This window comes from Callorhinchus milii, unplaced genomic scaffold (assembly GCF_018977255.1).
Source record: "Callorhinchus milii isolate IMCB2004 unplaced genomic scaffold, IMCB_Cmil_1.0 Scaffold23, whole genome shotgun sequence".
In the NCBI taxonomy this organism is placed as follows: Eukaryota; Metazoa; Chordata; class Chondrichthyes; order Chimaeriformes; family Callorhinchidae; genus Callorhinchus; species Callorhinchus milii.
The window spans coordinates 2,229,777-2,250,076 of record NW_024704764.1 but is presented as its reverse complement, the minus strand read 5'-3'; the positions used below and the strand labels follow the sequence as shown (position 1 = coordinate 2,250,076).

Genomic DNA, 20,300 nt, shown 5'->3' with positions numbered 1-20,300 from the left:
AATTACCAGAAAGAGAGAGACAGAAAAAGAGAGAAACTGAGAGACAGGTGGAGAAAGAGATAGACTCATCCTGCTTACCTAATTCGGGAAGAGTATTGGAGAGTGTGTGATTGCCAGACAGAGAGTGAGACAGAGAGCGAGCGACTGAGAAAGAGACTGAGTTTGCTGAAGTTGCTTTAGTCACTGAGACGAAAGACAAATGGTGCAGTCCTTGGTGGACAGTGCCCTGGAGCACTGCGGACACGCAGTTGGACAGTGCAAACATGCCATGTGTTGTGTTTGTCAAAGGGACCAGGCAGGTTAACAGCGCTATTATACACTCTCTCGTCCACAGGGCGGCGCTGACTGCCCGATCCTGGTGGCCTGACTGTAATACTCCTGGTTGACCACTGAATGGCGGTGTCTCATCACTTATTTCACTCAATTTCGAACGCTCAGCACATGTTAATCAGTCAATCATAATAACAATCCTTGCATTTGATATAACAAGGCCCTGGGCAGTCAGGAATCTGCACCCGTGGTGGTTGGGTTCAAAAGGTGTGGAGGGCGGGGAGGGTAGAAGTAGTTGGGAGATCGAAGGCATGGTCGAAGAGGAGGGTCTTTAGGCGGGTGTTGAAGCAGGCAAGGGAAGGGGCGAAGCGGAGGGACTGTGGGATAGAATTCCAGAGGGTGGGAGCGGAGTGGCTGAAGGCCCGCCTGCCAACGGTGAAGCAGGCCGGAGCCCGCTGAGCAGAGGGAGACAACAGGTTGATAGGGGGTGAGGAGGTCACAGAGGTAAGGGGCAGCAAAGCTATGGAGGGCTTTGAAGGTGAGGACCAGGATCTTAAACTGTATCCTTTGTGTGACGGGAAGCCAGTGGAGTTGGGCGAGGATAGTGGTGGTAGTGGTGGTCACGGAGTCTGGTGCGGGAGAGGACACAGGCTGCAGAGTTCCAGATGATCTGCGGCCTGTGGAGGGAGGAGTTGGGGAGGCCGACAAGCAGGGAGTTTGAGTTGTCGAACCTGGATGTGATGATCGCGTGGACGAGGCTCTCGGCAGCCTGCAGTGAGAGACAGTGATGGATCCGGGCAATGTTGCGGAGGAGGCAGAGTGGGTCATGGCACTGACATGGGATATGAAGGACAATTGAGGGTCAAACAGGACACTGAGGTTCTTTATTGGCTCCATGAGGTGTAGAGTTCATCCATGACTTGATGTCTGACAGGCAGTCTGTGAGGACAGCAGTGGTCCTGGAGTCGAGGGTGGGGGTGGAGAGATAGAGTTGGGTGTCATCCGCATACATGTGAAAGTTAACTCCATGTCTACGGATCATATCAGAGGGATCATGAAGATGTTGAAAAGGAGGGGACCAAGGCCAGAGCACTGAGGGACACTACATGTGATGGTGCGGGGACTGGAAGAGAAACTCTTAATGAAGATGATGAGCCGTTAGTGGTTACTGAGATGATGAGACGAATTACAGAATTTTTGAAACCCCGCCTCAAGCCTGGGCCTGCGCCTGTTTTCTCCAATGTCGGCGATTCTTTTCACTTGATCTGCAATGCGTTGTAAAATCTTCAGGATATCAGGGTTATTTGGATCCAGGAAATACTGCGTTGCTGCCAATGGTCGCTCCTTATTCTCATTCTCCGGTGGACGGAGTTGGGAAGCAGATGCTCCAGCCCACATGTCACTTGGGGACTTGGTGGATGTGGATTGTGGGGCGATGTTGGGGGAGCTCACTGAGAAAGCAGGTGTGCCCTTGTGTCTGTGAACATTCTGCATATTCCCTGCTAAAACCAGGAGATAAACAGTGATCAGGAGAGCGAACTAACTCTATTGATTCCTTTCCCAGCCCAGGGACACTGAGGTCAATTGTAGCTGCCATTACTCTCACCTCCCCACCCTTCTCCCCCCACTCTGGGTGTGTGTGTCAATGACAGAGACTGTCTTACTGCGTTGTGTGTCAGTGACACAGTATCTGTATATGTGTGTGTGTTTGTGTGTGTGTGAGAGGGTGAGGGGTTGGTCAGTGACACAGACTGTCCCTCTCTGTATTTGGCTGAAAAATGGCTGGGAATTTATATAATAATGATCCTCGCTTTTGATAGTAGGAACCCGGTTGTCAGTTGATTGGCGGATTGCTTTCCGGGAGTAATAATCCCACCCAAAAAATTATTATTTTTATTATTTACAGTATAAGCTGAAGAGCTTTGAGGTTTCTTAATGATGTGATAAGCTTCCCATCAGAATGTCACTCTTCCTCCAATAATTAATTTACACAAGAGATAAAACTGATCCCAACACCAATCAATGGCAGCTTGTTTTAGAGAAAGAATATTCAATAAAATATTTGAACAAATTCTGGCATCTACAGATCCCCAGAAACCTAAAGCAAAGGAAACATTAAAAACTCTGGTCACATTTAGCATGCTACGATATATGTACCATTTACTGGCACAAACATTCAGGGTGCCTCACTCAGTCTCTCCCTCTTTCTATCTCTTCCCCTTCTAGCACTCTCTTCGTCTCCCTTATCCACTCCTCTCTCTCCCCATCTATCTCTCTTAGCCTCACCCACCCCACCCTCTCTCTCCCCTGGTCGATCTCTTTCCACAGAATGACTATCATAAAAACCTCAAGTGTTTGGGGAGAGAATTCTAGAGAGCAGGGATGTGTGGAGATGGTTGTGATTGGGAGGGATGAGGAACGAGCAATAAACCAGAGTTGAATGACGGGAGGGCTTGTGCTTAGCACATCGTCTGCCCCTGAAACCAGATAATATTCTGATATTCTAATATTCTGATATTCTAATATTCTGATATTCTAATATTCTGATATTCTAATATTCTGATATTCTAATATTCTGATATTCTAATATTCTGATATTCTGATATTCTGATATTCTGATATTCTGATATTTTGATATTCTAATATTCTAATATTCTAACATTTTAATAATCTAATAAACTAATAATCTGATATTGAGATATTCTAATATTTTGATATTCTAATAATCCAACACTCCAATAACCCAACTATAATATGACTAATCAACTGACTGACTCATTATTATACGGTCTAATTACTTGTAAACCTCATGGCTGGATGTGAGTGTGTGTTTGTGTGTGAATTGACTATATTGTGTCCCATAAACAGTTGTAGATTGAGTGTCTTTTTTACTTTTTTTAAAAAGGAATTATTACACCAGAAAAGTGATCTTCCAATCAACTAACAAGAGTGTTCCTACCTTATTAATTACAAGAGGTGTGATTGTGTGCTCCAGTAACAACTGAGCCAGGCAGACACACAAATACAGATTTTTTTATAAATTGACAAACCCACCTCCTCCCCCACCCCCCAACTTCCTTGAGGAGGAAGAAGGCACAATACTTACTCTTTCCTTCTGCAGCATCAAGTTTGCGAAAGAATTCGAGAATTATATGTGCTTTGCAATCTGAGGCTCTGAACACAAACAATTCCCTACAATTGCTCAGAGTGGACTGGTGCTGTAGTAACTGTTGCTTAGTCCCAGTGGTGTCAGCACTCACATCATCCACCACAACAATCACATGGTGTTTACCTGGAAAGGGAGCGAGAAGCCAGATAACATATAATACAATCACCAATTACATTCTCTTTACCTGCAATGGTTAGCCAGAGACCAGATAATAATAATATAATATCATAATATTCTGACTAACCAACTGAATGACTTTTTGATTAATGTACAATATTCTGCAAAATATATATTATAATTACTGTAGGGTTATCATTGTAAGGTATTGCAGCAATAGGTAAACCTCATGGCGAGGTGTGTGAGCTTGTTTCAGTGTGTATATATGCGTGTGAGTGTGTTTCTGTGTGTAATTCCGTGTCCCATCTTGCTGTAAGCAAATAACTTTCACTTTTCCCGACCAATTGACAGTTACTACATTTGACAGATCCCTATGAAGGAAATTGAGATGTTTCAATGTTACACTTGCTGCATTAAATGCATTAAATTAAATCTTTACATTTACTGCAATTCCTTTCACGTTGGGAGGCCATCCTGAAGATAATTGTAGGATGTACTGTAAAGTGTAGTGACTGTGTGCTTGTAGGCAATCACTGCAGCCCATTTACACACAGCAACATCCCACAAATAGATATGAAGTAAGCGACCAATTTTATCTGGAGGATCGTTGGCCGGGACAACGGGAAAGAGAAACTCTCTTCTGTTTTCAAATAGCACCGCGGGATGTTTAACGCCCCCCATTACACCAGTCCTCGCCAAGCTCCACTGGCTCCCTATCAAGGGAATGTGGGATGGAGTTCCAGAGGGTGAGGGGCAGACGTTGCGGTGGTGGGAGGGGGAAGTGAGATTTCAAAATCTCATCAGAAGAACGATGACTCCGACAATATGGCGCTCTCCCACCCCCCCCCCCCCCCCCCAGCCCTGCGCTGGAGCATCAGCTTCAACTATGTGATTCCAAGTCCTGAACCCACAGGCTTGTGACTCAGAGGCAAGAGTGCCCCAGTAACAACTGAGCCGGGCTGACACACAATTTTTTTAAAAATTGATAATTCATCCCCCCCACACTCTCCCCCCCAGTTTGAAAATGTTGAGTGTGACTCACCCACTATGCGAAACATCTCCTTGAGGTACAATGAGTAAAGGGAGTCTCGTCCATCACACAGGTTCAGGCGGCCCATGAGTTTAGTGTGATACAGAATCTCCACGTCCTGGTCTTGTCTCTGTGCATTAAAACGCCAATAGGTGCTCAGTGGGAGCTGCGTCCGTGTGACATATTCCTCACCATACCTCCTTGCCAATACCTCACTGAGCCACTGATGCTGGGAGGATTGGGCCAGAGAGCTGATATTCACTCTCCGAGGCTTGCCCGGGTTTGCCATTAGCTCTGTACGAGTTTCAGGCTCTGACACACACACACTGGTTGCTGTTGTAACTAACGTCTTGTTGTCAGTTGCAGCCTTTCCGATATAAACTCCTTCCTGTCTCACTCCGCCTGAGGGTTTAACCCTGTGTTCATCAGTAAACTCAAACACAATCTGTCTCTGGCCAGCAGAGGGTGAAAGTTATTGGAAAGTTAATTCACAGTGAAAGAAAGTGGAGAAATGTATACAAACTCAGTGTACCATTTGTAATAATAAAAAAAACATAATCCTTGCATTTGACATAGCACCTTATCACGTCTTTGAGACGTTTCAAAGCGCTTCACAGGATATACTGTCAAGTGAATTGATTGTGTATTTTGTGGGTGAAACGCGGCAGCCAATTGTGCACAGTAGTGTCCTACAGACAGTTGTGGATTGACTGAGCCAGACTGTCACACACCCCCAGCTCCCCTCCCTGTGTGGTGCTTTGGGACGTCCTCCCGATGGGAAAGGCGCTGACTGGGTGTTTTTGTCATTATAACAAAAAGTTAATTTGGGGTTAAACGTGTCTGAGCCAATGGCTGTAGAGAGGCTGAACCTGTCACCATGACCAGAAATACACAGAGAATAAACATCTCTGTCACATTGTGTTCGTCAACTGAGCAACTTAACTTTTGTAAAATCATGCAGGAAAACAGCCCTATTGAGATTCAGCCTCGTTCAGGCGCAGGGACACAGACCACCCTCAGGGTGAACATATCCTTTCTGTCCCGAGGATCCCAATACCACCAGTTCCTGGAGACTGTCCAAAAGGCAAATAGAGACGTTGCTCTCAGGGAGACACTGCTGCCTGTAGACGTCTATCAGCAATATTTCCCTCCAAACCTGGAGCAGGACTTGGAGGTTCTGTACCACACGCAACAGATGGGGCGTCTGAACCTGTGTGATGGGAGGGACTCTGTCTATACTCAGTATCTCCGAGCCATGTTCCTGACTCTGGGTGAGTTCATAATAATAATAATTATTGCATTTGATATAGCGCCTCATATCTTCAAGACGTCTCAAAGCGCTTCACAGGTTACACTGTAAAGTGTCGTGGCTGTATATTTTGTGGTCGAAACTTGACAGGCATTTACATACAGCAGTGTCCCATAAACAGTCGTGGATTGAGTATGTATGTATGTATGTGTGTGTGTGTGTATATGTGTGTGTGTGTATGTATGTGCCTATGTGTGTGTGTGTGTGTGTGTATGTGTGCATGTGTGTATATATGGATGTGTGTGTGTGCATTTTTATTTATTTATTTATTTATTTATTTATTTATTTGTTTATTTGTTTGTTTGTTTGTCAATCATTCCCATCGCTCGTTGTGAGCCACGGGTTAGAGACCCATAAAATAGAGGAAGGGAATCTGTGCATGTGGTATATGTGGGTTGTCAGAAGACGTTTAATAGGCTTCCCACTGCTTGTCCAGCTAGGGCAGTTAAGGGTTTGGTTTGCAAGTTTAACAGGAACTGAGTAGAAGAATTCCCTGTCCCCAGTGGCTGGCCTGCCCTTCCAGGTCCTGACGATGAGCCAGGCTGGGCTGTGCTTTCATCAGCAGGGCTGGAATACTGCGGACCTGTCTGGCACAGAAACCGGACTAGAGACTGGCATAGAGGGTGTTCTTGAAAGGCACATTTAAGACTGACATATCAACAGCAACAATAAAATTACATTTGTAAAGCACCTTTCATGTTGGGAGGACGTCCCAAGGTGCTGAACAATCGGGGATCAGGACCCGAGGGTAGGGGTGGCAGGATTGGGATGAGGGACAACAGAGAGGTAGGAGGACAGGTGAAGGCACGGTCAAAAAGGAGGGTCTTGAATTGTGCCTTGAAGGAGGCAAGGGAGGAAGTGAGGGGTAGTGGGATGGAGTTCCAAAAAGTAGGGACAGAGAGGCTGAAAGCCCGGCCGCCAATGGCAGGGTGGGTCAGGCAGGAGCCGTGGAGCAGGCTGGAGCCCGCTGAATGGAGGGAGCAGACAGGTTGATAGGGGGTCAGCAGGTCAGAGAGGTAGGAGAGGGCAAGGCCTTGGAGGGCCTTGAAAGTGAGGATGAGGACAAGGATGTATCGATGAAGATGTGGAGAGTGAAAGAGCAGGAGAATGGTGTTAGAGTAAAGGGCTCCAGTGTGGACGGAGTGAGCACCACTATAGTCACGATGGGGGCACAGAGAGAGAGAGCAGGGTAATGGGGTTAGAGTAGAGAGCTCCAGTGTGTGGGGAGCGAGCACCAGGATGGGCACAATGAGGTAGAGAGAGAGCAGGGGAATGGGGTTAGAGTAGAGAATAACAATGTTTGACATCCACAGGACGAGAGAACATTGTGGTTGTCGTGGATGATGTTGACGGAGACCCTGATGTGAAACGAACACAGTTGTGTGAGAAACAGCTGACACTGAGAGAATGTGGGAAATTATTTGTGTTTTCAAAGGAAAACCTCGCTGATCACGGGATCAGTCAGGAGATCGTGAACTACTTTAATACAGTCACACCGGTCCAACGCACACAATGTAAGCCTCCAACCAATATATCTCACCACATGGGAAAGGGGCAGTATGAAGGCAGCGATAACCAGGATAGACACAATGGGGAGAAACAGAGAGAGCAGGGGATCAAGGTTAGAGTAAAGAGCTTCAGTGTGGGGGGAGTGAGAACCATTATAGACGCAATGGGGGGAGAGAGAGTGAGCAGAGGAATGGGATTAGAGTAGAGAGCTCCAGTGTGGGGGGAGAGAGCACCAGTATAAACACAATGGGGGGAGGTGGATGGAAAGTGAGATAGAGAGATGATTTACTCTGGTCTGGAATTAAATCCTCAATATTAATCTGTTCGTCTGCACAATGAATGGATGTCATATCTCAACTTAACAATTTCTGACAGTAATTCTGGTCTCAGTCGGCAGGTGCAGTCTTTGTCCTTGCCCATGTGTTGATTGTGGTGACAGATGTGCCTTTTACACGCACGTGTGTATCACCAGCCTACAAAGGTGGTTATGCTGAACAGAAGAACAGAAGAATTTGCTTGACAAAAGAAGACCAAGGTCTATCCAGTTCGCCATCCACTATCCTGGCAATCATTTGCACATGTCGTGTCCCAAACCATATATTGATTCCTGAGATATTATTTCCCAACAGAAATCTACCTCATTTGTTTTTGAAAGAATCAAAACTTCTTCTTGCGCCGACTCCCTTCAGAATCTTAAAGACCATCATCATGTTGCCCCTCAATCTCTCGTTTTCAGCGTGAATATGCCCAGTTTACCTAATCACTCCTTGTACACAAACTAAACTCTGTACCCCCATCGCCCCAGTCCTCGCCAGGCGCCACTGGCTCGAAATCACTGGACAAGTCCGTTTCAAGTTCCTAACACTCATCTTCAAATCTCTTCATGCCCTGGCACTTCCCTACCTCTCCAACCTTCTTACCCCTCAACCCACTACCTGCTGCCTCTGCTTAGCTGGCTCTAGCCTCCTGCTTGTCCCTCGTGCCCTCTGCTCCACCATCACCATATCTTTCAGCCACTACACCCAAAAGCTTTGGAACTCTCTGCCTCAATCCCTCCGCCTTGTCCTTTCCTGCCCCATCTTCAGATCCCTGCTGTGACTTTCGCCTTCGACTGTGCTTATGGTCATCTGCCTCTGGCTCGGTGTCGTGCTCTGCTACTGTCAAGCACTCTGGGACGCTGCCCTGCATGAGGTGCGCTGCGCAAATGTAAATTGTTGCTGTGGCATCAAACTGTTTTGACCAGTCATCCCTCCATTGTGTCGTTGTTCAGGAACAGTTGGGAATTCAGAAGATATTTTTGGTGATTAAATAAAGATTCCTGGATACAGCCTGTAAAACTAATGCTAAAAATTATATACAGTTTTGCTTCGAGAGGTTATGCTATTTTATTTATAAGTGACATGACTTGCAGGACCAGAATCCTAGGTGGATTGGATTTGGAGCTACACACGTAGAAAAACAGCGGAAGCCTGGTTTGGCTGAACACCCGGTTTCGGTGCTGGAACATTCTGTTTGACACACACATTTACAGTAGAACCTCACCAATCTGCTCACTCAAGGGACTGTGCAAAAGTGACCTACTTAGTAAGGTGACCTGATTACTGAAACAGGTCGGGTGATTCAAGTCACTGATGTAATGTTAAGGGCACTGGTAATGGGTAAGGATGCTGAACATTCAACAACCATACTTTGCAATCTCATTAAAATAAAGGCATCGTCACATTTGAAACAAAAGTTGTCATGTATTCAGCCTACCTTTTGAGAATGTATCCAACTTATGCCATAGATCACAGCTAACTGTCTGTGACTTTTGCCCTCACTGTTTTTGATTAAGTCCACTCGCTCACGTAAGGACAATTCCTTCCGTAGTGACATGTTTACAGTACTTACCAAGAATTGGCCGCAGGATCTCAGGTTAGGCCGCGCGTACGCGACCAAAGCTCACTCTGCCCACTGCAGCGTCAAGGAAACAACGCGAGAGGCCCAAGGCCTAGCGCACTGTGTACTGTACAGGTTAGTAGCGGAGGAGGGTGTTTGTACCGCGTTTGCACTGGAGGAGGGTGCTGCAGCGGCTACAATGAATGACTGTTATCCTGAATAGTGAGGTGCCCGGTTGACTGAAGCAGGCAGCATATCTTTTAACATTGACAATGAAAGAGATTGTGAAAATGTGCCCGTAATTGAGGTGGCCGGATTACCGAGGTGTCCCCAAACCGGGTTTCTACTGTACACCCACTGTGCAGCACAGAAACAGGCCATTCTGTCCATCCACCCTGTCTATGCCATCTTCAAAGATGTGGAGTCCTGTTGCGTTGTGGTTAGCAAGCTCGCCTCCCCAGCGAGAGGACCTAGGTTCGATTCACGGGTGCAGTGAAACCTTAGTCAAGTTTCCTTACTGCACACACCGCTGTTTACTTTGTTAGTCAATTGGCAGATCGCTTCTGGGGATAATAATCCCTGAAGAATATATTTTTTAAATTTGATCACTCACTTCACGACTGTTTGTGGGACGTTACTCTGCACAATTGGCTGCCGTGTTTTGCCCACAAAAACACACAGTCATTACACCTTACAGTGAAGCACTTTGAGATGTTTCAGAGACGTACTGAGGCACTATATCAAATACAAAGATTAATATTTTTGTTAGTATGAAGATGGCCACCCTCTGGCTTCCTCACCCGATGGCCTCCTAACTCTCCAAGCTTCTAACCTCTTATCAACCCGTCTGCTCCCTCCACTCGGCAGACTCCGGCCTGCTCCATGTCCCCTTGCTGGCCCGCCATTGGTGGTTGGACCTTTAGCCTCTCTGCTCCCACCCTCTGGAACACCATCCCACATTCCCTTCGCCTCGCTCACTCCTTTGCCTCCTTGAAGGCGTGCTTCAGAACCCGCTTTTTGCCCTCGGCCACTCCCCTACCATCTCCTCCCTGCTCTCTCCCTCATCCCAACACCCCCATCCCAGCTGACTCAGGTCCTAATCCCTGACTGTTCAGCGCCTTGGGACATCCTCCTGATGTGAAAGGTGTCTTTACAAGTGTAATTTGGTATTGTATGTGTGAAACACCTTGAGGCATCTCAACAACGTGATAAAGCGCTATATCAAATAAAAGGATAATCGTTATTATTACCAACCGATTGTGAAGCGAAAGAGAGAAGCCAGGACAAGAAAGAGTTCAAAAGAATTCACTACGATAAAGAACAGTGTAAGAGTGGAGGGCGGAGGCTGTGCTTCCATCTTGTGTTGTATCGGCAGCAAGATTCAACTATCAGGGGCAGCAAAGTCACATCTGTCAAGAGTGACTTGTTGGATACCGGCAACCACCTGAGAGTGAATATCAGCTCTTTGGCCCAATCCTCCCAGTATCAGTGGCTCTGCGAGGCATTGGAATTGGCATTGTCAAATGTGTCACACAGGCGATGCTCCCACCTAAAACCTATCAGCGTTTTACTCAGTCACTGTATGTCAGCCTGGCTCAGTCGCTGTGTGTCAGCCTGGCTCAGTCGCTGTGTGTCAGCCTGGCTCAGTCGCTGTGTGTCATTCTGGCTCAGTCGCTGTGTGTCAGCCTGGCTCAGTTGCTGTGTGTCATTCTGGCTCAGTTGCTGTGTGTCATTCTGGCTCAGTCTCTGTGTGTCAGCCTGGCTCAGTCACTGTGTCAGCCTGGCTCAGTTGCTGTGTGTCAGCCTGGTCCAGCCAATGTGTGGTCACAGGCCAACAATCCTCCAGATTAAATCACTCATGGCAGTTTGCAGGGAAGTTGCAGTGCGTAAAGAGGCTGCTGTGTTGTGCCGCAAAACACACAGTCACTACACTTTACAATGAAACCTGCGAAGGACTTTGAAATGTCTTAGTGACCTGATAAACTGCCATGTCAAGCACACAAATTATTATTATTCCTGGGTGGTGTGAAACCTTAGGTAAATTTCCTTACTCCACAGGCCTGTTTACCTGCCAAGTAAGTAGGAACCCGCTTGTTAGTCGATTGGCAGCTCAGTTTCGGGGGTGATAAACCCTCCAGAAAAATAAAATAATGTGATCAATCAATCCACAACTGTTTGAGAGACGCTGTTGTGCGCAATTGGCTGTCGCGTTTCCCCCACAAAATACACAATCAATTCACTTGACAGAATAGCCTGTGAAGCGCTTTGAGACTTCTCAAAAGTGTGATTAAGATGCTATATCAAATGCAAGGATGATTTTTATTATTTTTTATTATTATTACAAATGGTACACTGAGTTTGTGTAGATTTCTCCACTTTCTTTCACTGTGAATTAACTTTCCAATAACTTTCACCCTCTGCTGGCCAGAGAGATTTGAGTTTACTGATGAACACAGGGTTAAACCCTCAGGCGGAGTGAGGCAGGGAGGAGTTTATATCGGAAAGGCTGCGATTGACAACAAGACGTTAGTTACAGCAGCAACCGGTATGTGTGTGTCAGAGCCTGAAACTCGTACAGAGCTAATGGCAAACCCGGGCAAGCCTCGGAGAGTGAATATCAGCTCTCTGACCCAATCCTCCCAGCATCAGTGGCTCAGTGAGGTATTGGCAAGGCAGTATGGTGAGGAATATGTCACACGGACGCAGCTCCCACTGAGCACCTATTGGCGTTTTAATGCACAGAGACAAGACCAGGACGTGGAGATTCTGTATCACACTAAACTCATGGGCCGCCTGAACCTGTGTGATGGACGAGACTCCCTTTACTCATTATACCTCAAGGAGATGTTTCGCAAAGTGGGTGAGTCACACTCAACATTTTCAAACTGGGGGGGAGAGTGTGGGGGGGATGAATTATCAATTTTTAAAAAAATCTGTATTTGTGTGTCAGCCCGGCTCAGTTGTTACTGGAGCACTCTTGCCTCTGAGTCACAAGCCTGTGGGTTCAGGACTTGGAATCACATAGTTGAAGCTGATGCTCCAGCGCAGGGCTGGGGGGGGGGGGGGTGGGAGAGCGCCATATTGTCGGAGTCATCGTTCTTCTGATGAGATTTTGAAATCTCACTTCCCCCTCCCACCACCGCAACGTCTGCCCCTCACCCTCTGGAACTCCATCCCACATTCCCTTGATAGGGAGCCAGTGGAGCTTGGCGAGGACTGGTGTAATGGGGGGCGTTAAACATCCCGCGGTGCTATTTGAAAACAGAAGAGAGTTTCTCTTTCCCGTTGTCCCGGCCAACGATCCTCCAGATAAAATTGGTCGCTTACTTCATATCTATTTGTGGGATGTTGCTGTGTGTAAATGGGCTGCAGTGATTGCCTACAAGCACACAGTCACTACACTTTACAGTACATCCTACAAAGATCTTCAGGATGGCCTCCCAACGTGAAAGGAATTACACTAAATGTAGAGATTTAATTTAATGCATTTAATGCAGCAAATGTAACATTGAAACATCTCAATTTGCTTCATAGAGATCTGTCAAATGTAGTGACTGTCAATTGGTCGGGAAAAGTGAAAGTTATTTGCTTACAGCAAGATGGGACACGGAATTACACACAGAAACACACTCACACGCATATATACACACATACACACTGAAACAAGCTCACACACCTAGCCATGAGGTTTACCTATTGCTACAATACCCTACAATGATAACCCTATAATAATAACAATAATTATAATATATTTTGCAGAATATTGTACATTAATCAATAAGTCATTCAGTTGGTTGGTCAGAATCTTATTATATTATTATATTATTATTATCTCGTTTCTGGATCCCATTGCAGGTAAAGACAATGTAATTAATTGGTTGTTATATTATGCTATATATTATCTGGTTTCTGGCTCCCTTTCCAGGTGAAGGCAATGTGATTGTCGTGGTGGATGATGTGACTGGTGAAACAGATCGGATTAAGCAACGATTACGACGGGAGCAGCCCACTCTGCAGAAGTGTCAGGAATTGTTTGTGTTCACAACCTCAGATTGCAAAGCAGATATAATCGCCGAATTCTTTGGCAAATTTGTTGTTACAGAAAAAAAGAGTACGTATCGTGCCTACGTCCTTCTGAAACCTCCATCCATAATGTTCATTTATATAGCCCAGCTCAAGACCTTGCTTCCTTCAACTCTGGCTTATTGTGTGTTCTTCATCCCTCCGAACAACTTGGACAGAGTGCCCCTCACGCAGGGTAGCATCCCAAAGTCCCGAGCTGGGGGGAGGGGAGAGGTGACCATAGGTACGGTTAAGAGGAAGCTCTTCAGGCATGACCTGAAGATGGGGAAGGAAGAGGACAAGGCGGAGGGATAAAGGAAGAGAGTTCCAGATTTTCAGGGGGTAGAGGTTGAAAACGCGGCCAGCAATGATGGAGCAGATGGCATGAGGAACAAGTAGGAAGTTGTAGCCGTTCTAGCGGAGACAGTGGTAGTGGGTTGGGAAGCAAACAGGTTAGAGAGGTAGGGAGATGCCAGGGGATGAAGGGATTTGGTGAGTGAGGATCTTGAAATCAATCCGTTCGGTGAGCCTGGCTAGGAGTATGGAGTTTAGTGTGTGTGATATAGACCCAGTGGAGATTAGCGAGGACAACAACAACAACAACAACTTGCACTTATATAGCGCCCTTCACACTGGGTAGTGTCTCAGAGTGCTTAACCGTGGCGGAGCCTGACTCTGAGCTGGGGTAGGTGGCCATAAGTATGGTCAAAGAGGAAGGTTTTCATGTGGGACTTCAGAAAGGGGAAAGAAAGGACAAGGCAGAGGGATTGAGGAAGAGTGTTACATAGTTTCGGGGTGTAGTGTCTGAAAGCAACATCTGATGGTTGGGCAGAGCGTGCGAGGAACGAGCAGGAGGCTGGTGCCAGTCGAGTGGTGGTGGATTGTGGAGTGAGAAGGTCAGAGAGGTAGGGCAGTGCCAGGGACTGAATGAATTTGTACATGAGTGTGAGGATCTTGAAGTCGATCCGTTCGGTGATGGGAAGCCAGTGGGGCCGGGGCCAGAACTGGTGAGATGTGGGTACGGTATTTGGTCCAGGTTAGTATGGGGGAGGCAGAGTTCTGTATAAACTGGATCTTTTGAGTAGTGGATCTGGGGAAACAGTCGAGGAGTGCGTTGGAGTAATCCAAGCGGGAGGTGACAAACACATGCACGAGGGTTTCAGCTGCATTTGCGGGAAGGTACAGTCAGAGGCAAGCAATGTGGCGGAGATGGAAGAAGACGGTCCTGGTTAGGGACCAGATGTGGGGGAGGAAGGCAACTGGGGGTCGAACCGGACGCCTAGATTGCGCACTGGTTCGGTGAGTCTGAGGGAGAGCCCAGGAGGTTGAGGAGTTTAGATCTACAGGAGTGAAGATGTTGATGGGAGCCAAGGAGTATGGCTTCCGTTTTGTCCTTATTCAGCTGCAGGAAGTTTACACTCATCCAGGCCTTGATGTCTGCCAGACAAGCTGATAGAATATTGGTAGACCTGGAGTTGGTACTGGAGAAGGCAAAGTAGATTTGTGTGTGGATCATCTGCATACATGTGAAAGTTTACCCTGTGTCTGCGGATGACATCACCCAGAGGCAGCATATTGATAATAAAAAGAAGAGGGCCAAGAATGGAGCCATACTCCTTGGCTCCTATGGGGGAACTGGGTGAGTTTTGGTAACAACCTGGATTTCAGGGGAGCCAGGGAATTGAAGGTTATGGAGAGACGGTCATTCAGCAGTTTAATGGCTGCATCAGGATCGCTGCGGGTGGAGTGCCAGAGAGAGAGGAGATCCAAGGAATGGAGGGGATTTGTGAGGGATCCAGAGGGATGCTTTTCCCAGGGGCAGAAAAAAATAGTGGAGGGATTGGAAGAGGGGAGTGGGATGTGGGAGGAGAGGGAGATGAGGGAGTGGTCCCAGATGGCCTTCTCCGTAATAGACAGATCGGAAATGTCAAGGCCATGTGCGATAATGAGGTTGAGGGAGTGGCCACGGTTGTGGGTCAGCGAGTTAATGTGGAGGGTGAGGTTTAGGGAGGAGAGGAGGAAAGTGAAATCCGAGGGGGTGGTGCAAGGGGAGTTCAGGTGGAGGTTGAAATCACCATTATGAGCAGGTGTTCAGTGTATAGGGACATGGGTGAGAGGAGAGAGGAGATATCAGTGAGGGAGGAGCCAGGAAGTTTGGTGGGGTGGTAAACTAGGAGGATTTTGAGGAGAGAGAGGAGGGGTGGTAGAGGGTGAGGTGCTCAAAGGAAGAGAAACAGCCAGAGGAGTATGGGGATAGACCAAGGGAAACTTGGGAGATGAAGGCCACCCCATCGCCACGTTGGTTGAGGCGGGCGGTGCTGTAAAATGGCAGGAAGAGAGACATCAACAATTGGGACGGGGTCACCGGGGGAGAGCCAGGTTTCTGTAAGCCCAAGAATATCAATGTGCTCATCCAGGATGAGGTCATGGATAGTGAGGGCTTTGTTGGAGAGGGAGCGGACATTTTGGAGGGAAATGCAGATAGGTTTGCAGGTGGGCGGCAGTGATGGGGAGAGTGGTATAGAGAGAAATTTAGGTCATTGGGGAGAAATGACCGTGGAGTTTGAGGAGAGTTGGAAAGAGTATGGATAAGTGAGGGAGAAGAAGTGTTTGCCTTTCGTCGGTGGTTGGTGCCAAGAGAGTGAGCGATGGGATAGTTTTGAAGTGGCTACTCTGGGACAACCAATGCTGGGAGCCACAATGGGCCTGACGGAGGATGCCAGGACTGTTGTAGGAGCAGTTTCATGGGGAGCAGCTCGGGTCAGGGCGGCAGCCCAAACACGCACGCAGAGTCCGGGAGTGAGTGATCAGTGGGGCAGCATCAGCCCGTGGACTACGGGAGACAGCCTGGAGGGTTGGGGGGTAGACGGGGGATGGTAGTCATGGCTTAGGTGCCAGAGACCGGGAGGGAAGGGAGAACAGGGTAGTAGGACTGGGGTGATGGGGGTACGGAGTTTAGTAAAAGTGAGTATGGGGGTGGCAGTGTTTTGGATTAGCTGGATTTTGTGGATGGTGGAGCTGGGGAGACTGGCGCGGAAGGCATTTGAATAGTCGAGGTTGGATGACCAGACGAATGTTTTGGTTGTGTTTGGGGTAATGTCTCAAGACCAATCTTCTGGCCTGCCCCTTCAGTCACCATTCCTCTCCCCTCACACCCCTCTGGGCCCCCAACCACCAATTCAGAGGCGGGCCATGTGGTTGAGATGGAGGAAAGCGGTTCTGGGTCAGGAACTTGATGTGGGGATCGACCTTCAGCCACACATTCTGCTCTCTGAAATTCTCTCCCCAATAACCTTCTCCAGTTATAATAATCATATGATTGAGGCGTCTCAAAGCGTTTCACAGAATATACTGTGAATTGACTGTATATTTTGTGGGCGAAACATGACAACCAATTGTGCACAGCAGTGTCCCACAAATGGTTGTGGTGTGTGTGGCTGTTTGTGCGTGTGTGTGTATGTGTGGGAGTGTGTGTGTGTGTTGGGGGGGTGTGGTGGTGTGTGTTGGTGGGTGTGTCTGTGTGTGTGAGGTATGTATTTGTGGGGGTGTGTGGAGAAAAATGTTGTACGAAATGGCCAATGATTTGCTCCAGCCTTTGCTCCAGTCTCACATTGTGCATTTCTCAGTTCATTCCACATGTAACTGGCCTCGAACTCTCCTGAAAATGGATGTTTTTTTTCTGTTGGGTATCACAGTTCTGCTGGCTATAATCTTGCTGATGATTTACTTCATAAAGTGAGCATAGCACTCCGGGATGCTACCCTTGTGAAGGGCGCTATATAAATGCAATTAGTTGCTGTTGTTGTTGAGCATAGGCACTGGCATCTGGCTTTACTGATTCAAGGTCAGTGGATCAACATAAGTGAGGATAAGGGATTCCAGCTCATCTCCCTGCCAGTCACACACAGTAAGTCTCGTGGTGGAGATGGAAATGTGATGTTTACTAAAAGTCAATGGATCCCTTCATGGCCTTGCTCCTCCCAACCTCGGTGACACGTTCACACAAATCAATTTGTCCACTCCCGCCGCTCAGCAAGCCCCGGTCTGTTCCACGCCCCTGGTCGTCCCATCCCACCATTGGCCTCTCTGCCCCCACCCTTTGGAACTACATCCCACAGTCGCTTCACCTCACTGCCTCCCTTGCCTCCTTCAAAGCCCGTCTCAAGATAATAATAAAATAATAATCCTTGCATTTGATATAGCGCTTTTCACGTCTTCTAGATGTCCCAAAGTGCTTCACAGAATAGACTGTAAAGTGAATTGACTGTATATTTGTGGGCGAATGCGGCAGTCAATTGCGCACAGCAGTGTCCCACAAACAGTCATGGGTTGAAAATAACCAATTTATTATTGATTTTGGTTTGGAGGGATTATTATTAGACGTGTGGAGTAAGGAAACTTGCCCAAGGTTTTGCCCTGCCTGGAATTGAACTCAGGTCTAACCACTGAGCTACAGGACTCCACAAGAGAAGATCCTCTTCTTCGCGCCTTCAGTCACCCTCCTACCACCACTCTCCCTGCCCTCCACCCCTCCTGATTCCAACACCTAGCTCGGTTCCAAATCCCTGACTATCCAGTGCTTTAACACATCCTCTCGACATGAAAGGTGCTGTGTAAATGTAATTTGTTGTTGTTGTTAGAAGATTGAGTTTAAGAATTTGTCCTCACCTTGGAATCCCTCCATGGTCTTGTCCATCCTACCTCTGAATGTCCTTCCTCAAATCCCACCCACCTGATCCCTCCCTTTTCTCAGCGAGGGCCAGCCTGCTTCATGTCCCCGCCCTTCATGTCCCTCTCTCAGTTCCTTCAAGCTTTGTCTCAAGCTCTATATGCTGGCCTGCCCCTTCAGTCACCGATCCTTTCCCCTCACAGCCCTCTGGACCCCCACCCACAAGTTCAGATGTGACACTGTGTGTAATGTAACACTGTTTTTCCCTTTTTTTTAAAGTAGTGGAAACAAGTTGAAATTGAGGTTCAGAGCATCCATGATCTTAAAGAATGGTGGAACAGGCTTGAGGGTCTGAATAGCCTCCTCCTGTTCCTATGTTCCTGTATATTTATGAAATCTGTGTTTTTATAATATTTTCTGAATGAGACTTAGAAAAAAGCCGTTCTGTTTCGTCTGAGATGTGATTCATTCGTTCTTCTGTTTTCTAGAACGGGATCAGTTTAATGTTTGGAGGCTGGGTGTGGTCGTACTGTTATTGCTCAACACGAACAGACCAGCAGGAATCGCAATAGTCATCTTGGTTCTTTTGTACCTTTTCTACATTGTCACCATTTCAAGTCCAGACTTTTGAAACGTCTCAAAGCACTTCAAAGGATATACTGTAAGGTGGATTGACTATTTTTGAGGGCGAAACGCGGCAGTGAATTGTGAACTACAGTGTCCCACAAACAGTTGTGGATTCAGTCACCAAATTATTATTATTATTTTGAACGGATTAATTTAGAGCTGGGGAGTCTAAAACTTTCTATAGATAAAAAGATTTGGTTACTCACCACTCCCCGAGTGGGACACTGTTGTGCGTAATGGACTAACAAAAAAACAAACTGAAAAGTAATTATCATGAAAACTTCTCCAATGATTCAATTCAATTCTTACACAAATAATCGCTTCAATGATACAGTCAGACTCCTTATGTTTTGAGGCTTGAGGAATGTTTTGAATTAGACGATTATGTATGATCTGGAAATTCAGTTTTAATTTTGATTGATTTAATAATAATAATACTTGTTAACTCTTGCCAAAATCAGTTAAAATTTTAATAGAATTAATCATTTTGATAGAGTTGATAATAAAAAATATTTAAAATTAGTTACAATTTTGATAGAGTTAATAAAAAATAAATAAAAAGATGAGTTGTTTTTCACCACTGGAGAAAAATCTAGTTACAAATTAAGACTAGATGTAAGATTATATTTCAAAATTTCACATTATCTTAAATTTTAAGACGATAGTTTTAAGTCTAAAACCATACTGAGGTTTAGAATCCCTATTCGTGCATTCCAGTCACACAGAGCCCTGCTCATCCCTCGCTTACAGCAATGTGTTCAGTTTGGGTTTGATGTTAGGCACGAGTTACCAGAAAAGGAGGCAGTCAATGACTTTTCTGCAGATGAATGCCTGGGTGGAGGGGGCCGGGCTGTGGTAAGAGGGTGGAGGGTGGAGACTTAGGTTAAGGGCAGATTTGCTTGAGGCAATTAATGAGAAACTTGGCGACAGGATCCAAATCAAATGAGAGCTTGGTTTTAACATTAGTCTCAAGGCAGTTAGACATTAGGGAGTGAGAACAACAACAACAACAACAAGATTCCATTTATAGAGCGCCTTTCACGTCAGGAGGACGTCCCAAGGCGCTGCACAGTTGGGTCATGACCCGAGCAGGGGGGAAATGGTCAGGGTGAGGGGAGGGAAGGGAGGGAGAGAGGAGGGGGGAAATGGTCAGGGTGAGGGGAGGGAAGGGAGGGAGCGAGGAGGAGGAAGAGAGTCGAGAGGGGAGCTGAAGGCACGGTCAAAGAGAAAGGTTTTGAGACCGGCCTTGAAGGAGGAAAGGGAGGAAGCAAGGCGAAGGCACTGGGGGAGACAGATGGAGACTTGGGGGAGTCAGCAAGTGCATTGAGGTACAGAAAGAGGATGGATGGAGACTTGGAGAGTTGGGATGGATTGAGGTGTGAGAGGGAGATGGATAGAGACTTGAGGAGTCTGGGAATATTAAACATTTTGTGGTGTAATTAATGATTTATTAAGATTTACTTCCAATGCTTATTTTCAGTTTTCTGTATTTTAATTTTAAATTGTAAAAGAGGGATGATGTAACAACACACCTTGTGAATTTCTTGATGTGCTGTGTAAACTCAAAACATTCTGAATGGATTATATTAAATGAATTCAACAAAAATCAATTTATTAAAAACACAAAACTTCTCCCTCTATTTGTGGATCCAGCAAAATC

At 46.6% G+C, this 20,300-nt stretch overlaps 3 protein-coding genes across 4 annotated transcripts; 2 read left to right on the top strand and 1 right to left on the bottom strand.

Moving 5' to 3' along the window:
• Positions 1-1,251: 1,251 nt before the first annotated feature.
• On the bottom strand, positions 1,252-4,970 carry LOC103185695. 2 transcript variants are annotated; one of them, XM_007904333.2, is made up of 3 exons: positions 4,599-4,970; positions 3,377-3,562; positions 1,252-1,769 (listed from the first exon to the last, which is right to left on the bottom strand). In XM_007904333.2, the coding sequence occupies exons 1-3, from the start codon at positions 4,873-4,875 to the stop codon at positions 1,429-1,431; spliced, it is 804 nt and encodes a 267-aa protein (XP_007902524.2). In that variant the 5' UTR covers positions 4,876-4,970; the 3' UTR covers positions 1,252-1,428. The 2 variants fall into 2 exon arrangements, with proteins under 2 accessions (XP_007902524.2, XP_007902523.2); XM_007904332.2 differs by having other exon boundaries at positions 1,252-1,772; positions 4,599-4,968.
• Positions 4,971-5,463: 493 nt separating this feature from the next.
• LOC103185696 lies at positions 5,464-8,025 on the top strand. The gene is made up of 3 exons (XM_007904334.2): positions 5,464-5,857; positions 7,209-7,409; positions 7,795-8,025. Exons 1-3 carry the CDS (start codon positions 5,464-5,466, stop codon positions 7,896-7,898), a joined length of 699 nt encoding a protein of 232 aa, XP_007902525.2. The 3' UTR covers positions 7,899-8,025.
• Positions 8,026-11,802: 3,777 nt separating this feature from the next.
• LOC103185697 lies at positions 11,803-19,679 on the top strand. The gene is made up of 3 exons (XM_007904335.2): positions 11,803-12,142; positions 13,208-13,393; positions 18,502-19,679. The coding sequence occupies exons 1-3, from the start codon at positions 11,830-11,832 to the stop codon at positions 18,642-18,644; spliced, it is 642 nt and encodes a 213-aa protein (XP_007902526.2). The 5' UTR covers positions 11,803-11,829; the 3' UTR covers positions 18,645-19,679.
• Positions 19,680-20,300: the final 621 nt, after the last annotated feature.